The 14,192-nt window shown below is 39.5% G+C and overlaps 1 protein-coding gene across 1 annotated transcript in view; it reads left to right on the forward strand.

The window, feature by feature from the left end:
- The window catches only part of LOC107092779 (anoctamin-1-like), a 23,905-nt gene that overhangs the window by 7,339 nt on the left and 2,374 nt on the right, over positions 1–14,192 (forward strand). The window contains exons 2-9 of the mRNA XM_015387432.1: positions 1,043–1,372; positions 3,243–3,341; positions 4,146–4,297; positions 5,581–5,635; positions 6,045–6,093; positions 8,589–8,644; positions 12,126–12,167; positions 12,444–12,508. Coding sequence (XP_015242918.1) covers positions 1,043–1,372; positions 3,243–3,341; positions 4,146–4,297; positions 5,581–5,635; positions 6,045–6,093; positions 8,589–8,644; positions 12,126–12,167; positions 12,444–12,508 — 848 coding nt within the window. The remainder of the gene's footprint in view (positions 1–1,042; positions 1,373–3,242; positions 3,342–4,145; positions 4,298–5,580; positions 5,636–6,044; positions 6,094–8,588; positions 8,645–12,125; positions 12,168–12,443; positions 12,509–14,192) is intronic.

The following is a 14,192-nucleotide window of genomic DNA, read 5'->3' on the forward strand; positions in this document are numbered from 1 at the left end:
CCATCCATCCATCCATCCATCCATCCATCCATCCATCCATCCATGGACAGGTTGCCAGTCCATCACAGTCCAACACAGAGACACAGTGCCATCCCCACACGCCTAAGGACGACTTAACAGTCATGTTTTAGGACTGTGGGAGGAACCAGGAGGGAAGCCATGCATGCACAGGGAGAACATGCAAACTCCATGCAGAAAGAATTAAACCCAGGACCTTCTTACTGCAATGCAGCAGGGCTACGACTGACTACTTACAAACTGTCCAGTTGGGTGGAGGTTTGACAGGACCCAAACAAAGACACTGAAGCTGATGGTGGTTACTTGCAGATTTAATAACAAAATAGCATAACAGATGCAGAATTTCACAAAGAAATCCACAAAATGCACAAAAATACCGAAAACCAGGAATTCTAACAACAAGGGGGCAAAGAAATGATGACAAACCAGCTGCAGTGACTCAGCCAGAGGTGCATATATGGGAGAGAGAAACAAAAACCAGGCTATTCAGCAGATTGGGAGCAGGTGTGGACAAAGGAGTCTAGAAGGGAGCTAGGGAGAAGAAGAATGATGCTAGAGGGCAAACAAGAAATATCTAAGAACTCAAATACAGTCAAAAATAACTAGAACACAAGGATGGACATAAGATAAATGAAAACTCAAAAATAAAATTTAAGCAGAACCAAAACCATGACATAAACCCGCTGCTTGTTTTACTCATTCAATTATCCTCTTAGTTGATTCAACAAAATACTGTGAGAAAGCTGGGATGTTCAAACTGATCTACACAGCAGCTTCTGTCCATCTAAGTACGTCATGTAACCCAGACATTTAAATAAATGGAAATAAACTGTCTGGCTGCTCATCAGCCCTCCTTTGGCTAAAGCACTGACTACTCAGAGCTACTTTACAGTCTTCAGATCTACTTCACTGCACAGTAGCAACGTTTTCCTCTTGTTTCTAAACTGTAAGGAACAACGCTGCTTTTCTATCCCAGGTTTTCTGAATCTTCAATCCTCTCCATTATTGTCTTTGCTGATCTTAGGCCCTCAGTCCGGAGGAAAGCACCAGCTGCTATCATGGGCTTTTTTTCCAGGATGGTCAGCGGCGCGTTGACTACGTTCTCACTTATCCTCTGAGGAAGTCAGGTGGAGGCCGTTCTAGTCGACAGTCAGACCACAGTCTGACGGAGAATCCTGTCTCCGGCAACCCAAGTCCCAACAAGCCGGTCCAAGCCGGATCCACGGTGGCTGATGTGGAAATGGGCGTTCTGGGAGAGACGTTTAACAGCCACGAGGATCACAAAGCCTTCAGGAGGGAGGAGTTTGAGAAAAACCTGAAAGACATGGGGCTGGAGCTGGAAAAAGACGAGGAAGTGAGTCAATGTTTTCATTTCTAAAAAGTTTAATGGCTGCATTTTACATGGATAGAAAAACTAATACAGAAATATTCAGCCTGATTTTAATGCTCATGCTGCACGAAACAACAGATTTTAAATATTTATTTCTCATTTAGATCTGGGTGCATTTTGCAATGGTTGATGGTTAGAATCCTGCAGAAACGCCAAAACCTCTAGCTCTCATACAAGAACAAAAGTTCCTGCTCTTCTGTTTGGATAACCAAGAACTGACTTTAATGGGAATTTTGAAAAAACAAAAACAAAACAAAAATATGTTTGTAAATACAACAAATAACTGATATTACTCATATAAATGAATTTATTTTTGCTTTATTAAGTTTATCTTCAGATTGTTTTCTACCTCTACTTTCAGCTTCATCGCTGGATTGCAACTGATTCCACAGAAAAACAAAAACAATCAAATTCTTTTCCTAAAATCACTTGGTTTCAGTTTGGAAAATGAGGATTTAGTTCTGGTTTCAGGTTTGGTGCCAGATAACTTTTAGGTTTACTGATAAAATGATTTAGCCATAAAGACTTTGGTTTAGAGAGAAGCGTTTTTCTCTAGATCTGTACAGAAACATGATTTTCTTATCTAGACATTTAGATCATTTCATTTTCAGATTCTGTGGTTATTTGTTACGCAACAATTTTTCATTTAGCAAAAGAAAACAGACAATAAATCACAAAGTCCTGTTTTAGACAATTTAGGCAATTCAGTCCAACATTTATTTTATTTTGTATCCAGTATTCTATCAGTGAGTCTAAACAGAGAAAAATCAAAAAGAGTCGGCCTATCTCTGCTTTTCTATTTAATTCTTTTTGATATTTCTTTCAATCCCTTCATGAATTTAATTTGAAGTAATGTAGCAAATAAAATCTAAATTTTATCATGTTGATAAATTGTGTCAAACTGAACTCTTGCATATTTTTTTTATCAATGTTGTTCATTATTTCTCTTTGTAAATTTAGACAACTTTTTTGTCGTTTTCTATACAATCTGTTTTTACAGATTTAATAACATTTCCATTTTCTTAAAGTGCAGCAGTGATCAAATACAAACAGTGTAGGAGAAAAAAACGAATTGATATGGAAGTTCAGAGCATTAACATCTATGGTGCCAGTATGCAGTGTTTTGGTTTGGTGTTATCAGTGTCATGCTGGTCCTGCATTGAATGCTGTGAAGCCTCTTCCCAGAGGGCAGCAGGGAAAACAGTCCATGGTGGGGGGGTGAGGGGTCATTGATGATGTCACGGGCTCGGGACACACAGCGCTGGGATGAAATGTCTTTAATGGAGGGAAGAGGAGCCCCCATGATCCTCTCTGCTGTTCTCACTTTTTTTTTTAATTCACATAAATGTGGAAAGAATAATTTGAGTTCAGCAAACATTCATTATTGAAAAAAAACCCTGCTGACCTGCAAGTGTTTTTGTTTAGCCTAAGGTTCAGAGGGACACAGTTATGAGCTATAGAAATATTTAGCTGTAACTTCATGAAAATTGGCATCTATGGCACCTCCAGCCGTCACTGGTGTATATGCTGAGTCATTGTTATTATGCTGAATTTGGCCAGAAACAATCTAAGCCTGTTTTAATGTTTTATTCTAAATAAACTCCAACAGGTAAAGTCTGTTGGTTAAAATTCAAACCAGGAGCAGATTTTTGCAGCTTTATAGCTATAAAGAGAAGCTAAAATAATAATCTTAATAATGTTAAGGATCTTAACATTCTTTAAAAAAAAAATAAACTAAGATATTTCTTTAATACAGTTTATATTGAATGTTTATTTATTTGTGCTGAATGTAGAACAGTATCATATAGAAATTCATATTGTGTGTGTCTGGCAGGCAATGATTCCCGGTCTAGGCTTCGTAAAGATTCACGCGCCGTGGAGCGTTCTCTGTCGAGAGGCTGAATTAATGAAGCTAAAGATGCCCACCAAGAAGGTACGTTCAACGGGTTCCTAAAGTCTTTCAGCCTTTTTCTCAAACATGCTGGGCTATTTTTGTTTGTTTTTATTACTAAACATATATATATAATGTATACACACACACACATCTATATACATACATACATGTAAACGTACATATACATACCTAAACAAACACATCAGGGCAAGAACCACATTTACACCCTTTTACATAGGCACTCAGAGTACTGCAACTCCCCACCCCCCCAATCATCAGTGCCACATCCCAACACCAGTCCCTCCACCTGTTCCCCCCACCGGTCCGACCTCTCGCCCCACAGTGCCACCTTCTCCCCTCCTCATCACGGTACATGCTGAAAAACATCAGTTTGAGTCTTTTTTTTTTTTTAAACAGACTCATGCTTGGACATTGCTGCATCTCTTTTTTGAGTTTCTTCCAGACATTTATAGCACTGACTGAAATGCACATTCTCTTCATGGTGGTTCGAACCCTCAAGGTTCTGGAGTCAAGGTTTTCCCTTTAGTCATAGCCCCTGACTCGTGCTTGTGCATGCTATGATGCATACACAGGCAGTGACATTTAGAACATAGTATATATGTTTGAAGTTCTAGTGTTTCAGCCCCAGTGTTGAGATGTTTTTGACCAGAAACTAAAGGCATGCGCCTTAAAATGCTTTTTACCCAAAACCTGCTGGAGATAGGCACATGTCGCTGTCCTTGACTCTGATAGATGGATATCTGATAGAGGTATGACAGTGACTACAGGACAACAGTGATTGAGGGGTAACAGGGACTGAGGTCTGTCTTTTGTTTTTTTCAGGTCTATGAGGTCAAACAATCAAGCAGCGTTGTGAAGAAAATCAGCTCCCTGGTCAATAAAGCTCTGGAGCCGTTGCGTCCTAATGTTGAGGAACATCATTCCAAGAACATCAAGCACCTGTCCCACTCATTCTCCAGGGAGAAGCAGCACCTGTAAGCTAACATTTATATCTAGTCAAAATGTCAGCTGGGAGAGGAGTGTAACATTCTGTAACATTCTAGAAGTGTTTGCATCACAAACAACACAGCTTCCCCACAGAGTGTATATTAATTATTACGGCACCAATTAACCCATAACAACACTACCATCACCAACACTATGCAGGCATGGATCTTTAAAAGGAAAAGTGAAGCTGCTTTCTGATCAATAAATATCTGACCACTTCCAGAAATTCCTGAAACTCTGAATCTCCTAGGTGATCAATCCCTCTATTATATATATATAATATAATATTTATTATATTAACAGAACATCTCACTGCAGCAGCAGCAAAGGATCCATCTTGTCTGGCAGAACTGTGAGAATTGCACAAGCTCAGGGTTTTGTTGAAATATAAAGAAGTCAGCTATTAAGTAATGTTTGAAGCAACAGGTCAATGCTGTTGAGCTATATAGTCAGATAAAAAGTAGTTGTTTCCATGAGTCTGGTGCAGACCGGAGCAGAAATCTGGCAAGACGTTGTGCAATGTTAATCCTGCCTAAAGGTGTAGATCAGACCTGTTCTGTTGAGCTTCTGTCAGTTATAGTTCCAGTGAAATCCTCTCAGAGGCCAAAGGTTCACAGATCATCAGATCCAGATTTTCTTTAGCAGGAAAGGCTTCCAGGTTTTCTCAGTGGAGCTATGTCAGTGTTACTGTGCAGAGTTACATTGGCTGCTGTCTGTAAATGCAGTGACTGAAAGAATCAGCTGACTGTCATTTTAGAGGCAATTATTGAACAGTCGGAATTCCAGACATGTTCTAACAAACAATGAATTAATGAATAAATTAATTGATTATCCACACAGCAGTGACATGAAATGTTGTTGCACGGTGAATAAAAGTCCCCTTAAAGATGTTGAAAGGCCTGTTATGGGATCAGAGCGACACAGGAAACAATGGTTTTATATATTAATATAAATAAATATGTTTTAAAAACACTTCGCTTCTCGCCCAATGACTGCTGGAGATGGGCACCGGCACCCCTCGCGACCCCACTCAGGATAAACGTGTTAGAAAATTGATTGATGGACGACATACTAAGACCTTCAGATGAAAACTGATCACGATAGACGCCTAACAGAGCAGAGTCTGATGAGTCTTATGAAGTGGCCATAAAACGGATCATTTGGACATCAAACCTTTTATGCTTTTTAAAAAGTAGAGTTTTGTTTGGAATAATATTAATAGTTCCTGAAAAAGACAAAGTGATCTGTTTTCATTTTTCTGTGTTAACAGGTTTGACCTCTCAGACAAAGATAACTTCTTTGACAGCAAAACCAGGAGTTCCATAGTAAGTCCCAGTAATAAATCCAAACCTGACTGTTCTTCCAGAAACAAACTTTTATCCATGAACTAAACTATGCAAAGCAACAAAAGGGTTTGTTAAACTTGCTGAACTGTTAATCATTTGGTAATCCAGACTGGTCAGTTAGCTGGCTTTAACTGATGATCTGAAGAACATATTCAAGTTTAATTAAATGACTAAAACCAGCCCCCTTGGTCAATCTGTAAATGCACCAAGGAAACTATTTTTAACTAAATAATACAAACAAAACAAAAACACTGTAGAAATGTGATAAAGGTTCTGGATAACATAATTCCTTTAGCTGTATGTTGAACCAAGCCCTGCCAGGTAGACACCTGCATGTAAATGTTTTGCTGTTGACACCATGCCAATAACTTTGTTTATTCTTTATTAGGTGTATGAAATATTAAAACGAACCAAATTCAAGGCTAACTACAGCATGGGTGAGTCTGAACCTACTTCTGTTCTGCTTTGCATCACTCCATAGCCCCAACACTATGGCATGATCTTGTCTTTATTGTAGAAATTCAATGTAGATAAAATAGAAGATGCATGTTTTTCATATATCATAATCGGTCATGTTTCAAATCAATGTAGGATAAAAGACATTGATACCATCAGCCCAGTTTCCTGGGGCCACAGAAGCAGAGATAGTAACAAGGCTCAGGTTTAAATATCTCCTGGGACAGTCAGAGGTTTCTGCTTAAATTAACAGGTTCTAAATCAAACTCCAGAAAGTGTCGTGATTCTCCCCTTTCTGGACTTTTTGGTTCTTTAAGTTTAAGTTAAATTTTTGAGTTTTCTGTTAAACTGTGATTTATGTCATTGGTTTCTTTTACATTTTGTGTGATTCTAGTTGTTTTCTAGTTATATTCAAGGTGTGTTGTATTTTTTTGAGTTACTTTGTCTCCCCCTTGTGCCAGTCTCCTTTCCATTTGCAATGAGGAACTGAACAGGAGGTGTATATATGGGAGACAGAACAAAGAATGGGCTAATCAGCTGATAGGGAGCAGGTGTGGATAGAAGCAACTAGAAGGGAGCCTGGGGAGAGCAGACTGGCACAAAGGGGAGACAGAGAGTAACTCAACAAATACAACACAGCTGAAATATAACTAGAATCACACCAATATAACACCAATATAACTAGAACTATGATCGCACAAAATGGAAAAGAAACCAATGACCAAGAAAACACTGAATGACATGAATCAAAGTGTAACTGAAACACTTAAATTTGAACTGAACAAAAAACACCAGAAAATGGTATTAAGCTTAAGCAGCAGGATCATGATTGAATGCATACCAGCATGTCAGCAGTGATGTTAGTTCTATTAAGTGTTTGATGCTTCCTACTGAACAGTAATGATGTGTTCCAACAGAAGAAGCACTGAATGAAATAATGTCAGTGGAAAACCACCTGCAGGACATACAAAGAGCCATGATTGGGAAACTTTAAATGTCAGTCCCTAAGGCCAAAATAACAGACCAATCCGCTCCATTCAATGATAAGATCAAACACAGAAAACCAAAAGCTTCATCCGTTGAGCTCCCAGTTCTAACGGGAGAGACATGATGGCGAACCCCTACCTACCAGCTTCCACTGAGAACCAATAAAATTCCCCTTCTGTTCAAATGTTCATTACTCACACGGAAAAGGCCAAGAAGCAAAGTTGTACCACAGTGAGAGATCATTTAGCTCCAGCCATCTAATCATTTCTTTTGTTTACTTGATAGGGACTGACACAGCAACATAGATAAACTGTTGTGAAGCCTGATGTTTGTATCATAAAGTGAAGCTAATTCAGAGCACTTGTCCCTAGATGGGTTAAAAAAAACATAGTTAAAAGTAGAATACAGCAACATAGCAAAGTGGCCCTCATGGTGTTCACAGGACTAAAACAGCAAAGAGGAAAACTAATTAATTCTGCTCAATAATTTCCTGGTTTGCAAGAAAGTTGAAGTTCACTCTCATCTGATCAGAACACCTTTTCTTCCAGCCTCCCTACATTGCATGCTCCAAACTGCCAAAGATATTTATTCTAGGTTTTTCTGTAAGCTTCCCTTTAGTCCTTTTAAAGTTCACCTGTTTGTGACGTAAACCTTAATAATATGCAGTGGCTTTTTAGTTGTCATTTGGTTCAATTCCTTTGACATTAATTTGGCCTGTATAGATTTTTTTGAAAATAGATGGTGCTGTAAATGTCATGACTCAGATCAGGGTACCCAGTATTCAGACAAGACAGACGGATTATTCAGAAGGTGTTTATTAAAACTATGGGCCAGGGGGTCTGCAATGGCAGCGGCCTGAGCGTCTGAGGCAGGAAACTCTGGATTACAAGTTCAGTCCATAATCAGAGAATGAGGTAGGATCCAGCCAGTGGGCTGCCAACAAGATGAGGTGGGCGCTGCCCAGAGTGTCCCAAAGAACATGCAGGAGTCCGAAGCCAAGTCAGGCAAACAGATCAGCAGTGGAGAGGCAGAACAGGTCAGACTCAGGTAATCAGAAAGACTAACAAGAATACTCTGGACTCGATGACTGGATGCAAGCAACTTAAATAGAGGCAGGAGCAGGTGGATCCGATGAGCAGAAATGAGAAACTGGGCAGAGTTAGACAGGTGAATGGAATGAGTAATTAAGCCATTAATCAGTGCCAAGATCATGACAGTAAATGTAACACAGACAGGTGTAAATGCATTACTGATAGTTTGCTATAACTCCTTTTTTGGATTTTAGGAGTTATATCGTTACCTTTCCATGTTCTTGTCTTCTGCAGTAAACTGTTTAGGCTGAGATTCTTTCCGTAGTGTTGAAGCTGCTCTGTTGCTCTTACTTACTTTTTTCATAACCATAAGTTAAACTGATTTTATTATAAGAACAACGAAGGTCAGAGATGTGTGATTCTTTTCATGTGATCTTGTTTTTGTTTTTCCCTGACAGGAATCACCAGTCTCCTTGGTAGTGGGATTTATACAGCAGCCTATCCTCTTCATGATGTAAGCAATGCAAATGCACAAAACCTCACATATGTCCAATACTGATGAAGTAGACGGGGAGGGGTGGAAAGGTGCACTGCTCTCATGAGGTTTACCTGATCTCTGAGGTGTCTTTCCGTCTGGAGCTGGCTTCTCTGTGTTGAACCAATCATCCTTTGGGATGTTTAGTTTCTCCATTCTAGAGGTTTGGACATTCCTCAGGGAACTAACTTACACAAAAAGGATAACTCAGGGAATTTTGCCACAGGATGAATGGACCTCATTCTTAGGTTGTTGTAAGGATTAACTTTTCAAGCCCTGAGTTAAATAAAAGCTTCTCTGATGATGGACGAAGCCATTTGTCTGTTTGTTTCCCCCTTTGATATTTATCAGAATATTCTCTTTTCTTTAACATTTTTAATCTTAACATCCACCTATTTTTAAGCAAAACTCACCTTTTTGCATGCCCAAATAGAAAAGCAAATTACTAAGAAACTGTAAGCCCAAATTATACGTCTGATACATTATTTGAAAGTTAACACCTTCTAGTGAAAATATTAATGAAAACAGTGTTACTAAAACACACCCTAGACTGCAGCAGTTAATACAGGACTCATAGTTGGGAGTTTTTCTTCTCGAAAATGATAGGTCATTTTTGAACAGCGGTAACAAAGACATGCTTGAATATAGGCATCTCTCATTGTATTACATTTGTTCTGCCACAACTGCAGAACATTTCAGGACTCTAGGTATAACAGTTCTAGACCTGTGGGACTTTTAACTTCTGGAGTCATTAGCATCTCCAAGCCTCTGCAATTATGCCCCAAATTGTGCTTATTGCTTTTACACAACAAGTTTACCCCAAAAACCAAACTGGAGCCTTTTGATGGACACAGAACATTTTTGAAGCAAATATTTGTTAATTTTTCTAACATTTTTTCTAACTATCTAACAGTGTGCAATGACCCAGGTTTAGATCTTCCGTTGTGCCTTTACGCCCGGCTATATATCCAGGCTGCACTGTTAAAATGACCCATGTTTAGCCTTGTTTTAAAGGTAATTCACTCGGTTACAGATCCAAACATTTCCTGTGGACTTAACCAATAGCAGACGGACTTTAGGAGTAGGCGGCTGAGAAGGAGAGGGTAAAAGAAAATTGACTTTATGTGACGATTTTCTCCTCATGGAATGTTTTTATTACAAATACACTGGATTAGTTTTTATTGGGGGACTCTTATGGACAAATGTAATATAAACAATCTAAGATTGGATTTTTCGCTTCAGAGGTAGGAAGTCAGAGCTTTATTTTAAAAATTCTGATTTAACATGCTGCTATACACTCACCGGCCACTTTATTAGGTACACCATGCTAGTAACGGGTTGGACCCCCTTTTGCCTTCAGAACTGCCTCAATTATTCGTGGCATACTGTAGATTCAACAAGGTGCTGGAAGCATTCCTCAGGGAGTTTGGTCCATATTGACATGATGGCATCACACAGTTGCCGCAGATTTGTCGGCTGCACATCCATGATGCGAATCTCCCGTTCCACCACATCCCAAAGATGCTCTATTGGATTGAGATCTGGTGACTGTGGAGGCCATTTGAGTACAGTGAACTCATTGTCATGTTCAAGAAACCAGTCTGAGATGATTCCAGCTTTATGACATGGCGCATTATCCTGCTGAAAGTAGCCATCAGAAGTTGGGTACATTGTGGTCATAAAGGGATGGACATGGTCAGCAACAATACTCAGGTAGGCTGTGGCGTTGCAACGATGCTCAATTGGTACCAAGGGGCCCAAAGAGTGCCAAGAAAATATTCCCCACACCATGACACCACCACCACCAGCCTGAACCGTTGATACAAGGCAGGATGGATCCTTGCTTTCATGTTGTAGACGCCAAATTCTGACCCTACCATCCGAATGTCGCAGCAGAAATCGAGACTCATCAGACCAGGCAACGTTTTTCCAATCTTCTATTGTCCAATTTCGATGAGCTTGTGCAAATTGTAGCCTCAGTTTCCTGTTCTTAGCTGAAAGGAGTGGCACCCGGTGTGGTCTTCTGCTGCTGTAGCCCATCTGCCTCAAAGTTCGACGTACTGTGCGTTAGGAGATGCTCTTCTGCCCACCTTGGTTGTAACGGGTGGTTATTTGAGTCACTGTTGCCCTTCTATCAGCTCGAACCAGTCTGGCCATTCTCCTCTGACCTCTGGCATCAACAAGGTATTCCCGCCCACAGAACTGCCGCTCACTGGATGTTTTTTCTTTTTCGGACCATTCTCTGTAAACCCTAGAGATGGTTGTGCGTGAAAATCCCAGTAGATCAGCAGTTTCTGAAATACTCAGACCAGCCCTTCTGGCACCAACAATCATCCCACGTTCAAAGTCACTCAAATCACCTTTCTTCCCCATACTGATGCTCGGTTTGAACTGCAGGAGATTGTCTTGACCATGTTCTACATGCCTAAATGCACTGAGTTGCCGCCATGTGATTGGCTGCTTAGAAATTAAGTGTTAACGAGCAGCTGGACAGGTGTACCTATTAAAGTGGCCGGTGAGTGTATGTTTATTAATTGTGCTTTGGTGCTTAGGGGGTCCATAAAATGAACTTGCCGGTTGGATGGTTCAGAATCTAAGCTTTCTAGTGATGTTTAACATGTCTATGTAAAAGTTTAACCAGTGTTATTTTCAAGCGTAGCACTGTGTTCAATCTAAATCAGCGGTCACCAACCTTTTTACAGTTGAGGGCTACTTCAGGGGTACTCTGTGACAGGAAGGGCTACCAATACTGACCTATGAATTGCAAGGGTCAGCGTTCACCTAAACTTCATACATTATAAACATATCTTTATCGTTTCTTTAAATTTAGACATTTTCATTTTGAAATCTCTAAAAATGCTTAAATGCCATATATGATTAAATGATGAAATGTTCCATAACTGATTAAAAAAGAAGAGCAACAGAATACAATGAAATTTCAAACGTAGCTCACTGTTGAGTTGTTCTATTTTCAGAAGACTCTAAGGGCACCCCTTTGTGGTCCTTGAGGGCCCCTTGGTGCCATGCGGGCACCATGTTGGTGACCCCTGATCTAAATACACAAAGCTGTGCGGTGGGGAACCAGTGGAGGTTAAGACATTCAATTTACATTTTCTAATCATGCAAAAGCAATTATATCCTTAATGTGAGTTTACCATGAGGATCTAATCTGTCTCTCTCAGATGGTTAAATAATGCTTCATTACAAAAAAAGAAAATTAAAAACAATCCACTGGACTTTGTTTCCAAGTTTGAAGACGTTTCTCTTCCATCCAGGAAGCTTTTTCAATACAAAATGTCAGAGATAGAGTTGAGTTCCAGGTTTTATTCAGTAGCCCCCCAAAAAGCCCTGTTTTTGTTTAGAAAACATGCTAATTGGAAAAGATGAAGTGGTCCACCCAGTTTGAATGCTTCATTATATTTAGTCATTTAGTCCAATAACTACATTGTTCTTTTCTTAGGGAGCTATTGAGGAGGAAAGTGCTGAACCTAACGACAGAAAGGTAAGAATGGAATTAGCTCTAAGAGGAACATTTTATAACCCTTAATAACTCCTACAGCCCTCAAATAAAACAGAATCCGTTTTAATCCCCATGTTTGACTACTCTTCCACTTTGCTCTCATTGAAGAGGAAATAAAAACTTTGTTCTGTTAATATGTACAGTGTCTAAACAATAGAGGGAGAAGGGTTCGGATTGGTGGAAATGTGAATGGAATGGATATGGGCACGGTGACTTTATGCAACAATAATGCAACCCATTCCTCTATTATCTCCTCAGCTTTTGTATGAAGAGTGGGCAAACTACAGTGTCTTCTATAAGTACCAGCCCATTGGACTTGTTCGGTAAGCAAATGTTTTCCTTTTACAACTTTATTTTTATTAAATTTTAGTTCAGAAAGTGAACCAGAACAAGTACAGCCAGTTATACATCTGTCAAGGTTGGGTGGAGGTTTTTTGGACCCAAATGTAGAGATGAGTTACAGATTTAATAGTGATGGGCCCATTAACACTGATGTGTGGCTGCATGTGTGGAGCGTGTGTTTCCAGAAAATTATGTGACCGATCCAGGAGTTTTTTGTAACAGACTGATTCACTAAACTGTGTTTAAATGATGCATTTACTAAAAAATAATGTGTTATGTTTTGTGGTTTATCGTTAAAATGATCCAGAATTTTGGAGCCTAATGGAATATGAACGTTTCAGCCCTTTTTATTTCAATTTTCTTATTGTGTCATCATTTTCCTCTCAGTTATCACTCAACTTATCTTAATTAAAGTTCATTTTAAATTTATTCTTAGTTTCTTTACTGTTTTTACTGCACTTATTGTTTTAAAAATATGATTTAAAATCCTAGTCCACAATCAGCCTTATTCACATTTTCCCCTAAATGTTCACCTTGTGATAAATGTTTACAATATTTATTGGCTGCATCTAAAAATATCAAAGATATTTTCAATTTTACCATAGATATGAAATAATGCAATGTGATGTGAACAACAATAACTTCAATGATATCATGTACTGGGTCTTCAAATCTGTCCAGCCGGTCGCAGCAGCAATACAGTTTGACTTCATGATGCCTCATTAACCCATCACAAAGGCTACGTTCCCTCGCAGCCTGAAGTGACCCAAATCACATTTTTTTGCCCATGTGCGACCTGGATCTGATCTTTTCACGGCAGTCTGAACAACACAGATCCGATTTTTTTCCCATGCAACCCAGAACACTTGGCTATGTGGTCCTGAATCGGATACGAATCTGATAGTTTCAAATGCGACCTGCGTCTGAACAGCCACGCCGCGTTCATCTGACCTGAACGCCATTAATACCTGAAAAAGGTCACTATTCTGCTTCTTGTAATGAAGAAAGGGCAAGAAAAACAACAACAATGGTGGACGATAATGTGAGAGCAGTATTTAAGTTTAACCATCTTGGAAAGATTGAGTTTTTAAGGTTGGGAAAGATCACTAGATATTCTCCAGCACTACCATCCATGTTTATTTCCGTAAATACGAAGCACGCTTGCTTGTGACGTCATTGCGTCCTCTACTGTGCATCCGGGACACTTAGGTTGTATGAATGCAGTTCACACATGAGATCACATACAAGTCACATATATTTGGAAATGTGAACAGCTATGCAAAAAAATCGGATTTCACAAAAAAAATTGTAATTGAGCATCAAGGACTGCAGTGTAAATGTAGCCTAAGATTTATTACGTTTCCACAGACAACTGAGGCAAAAATCCAAAAATCAAAAATATTAAAAACCAAAATCTATGAGAACTTCAGGAAAAAACGCACATGAGGAGCCAGGAAACGATGGAGCAACAAAACAACCAGGAACCAGCACTGAGTGACTGCAGAGGTGGTGTATATAAGGGGAACAGAACAAAGGATGGACTAATGTTCAGGTTGAGAGAACCTGCCCATGATGAGCAAACATGAAGCGACAGTGGAGAGAAAAAACTTCCCGTTGGGAAGAAACCTCTGGCAGAACCAGGCTCAACATGGCGGTCTCCTGCCG

This window comes from Cyprinodon variegatus, unplaced genomic scaffold (genome assembly GCF_000732505.1).
Source record: "Cyprinodon variegatus isolate N-32 unplaced genomic scaffold, C_variegatus-1.0 Scaffold394, whole genome shotgun sequence".
NCBI classification, from domain to species: domain Eukaryota; kingdom Metazoa; phylum Chordata; class Actinopteri; order Cyprinodontiformes; family Cyprinodontidae; genus Cyprinodon; species Cyprinodon variegatus.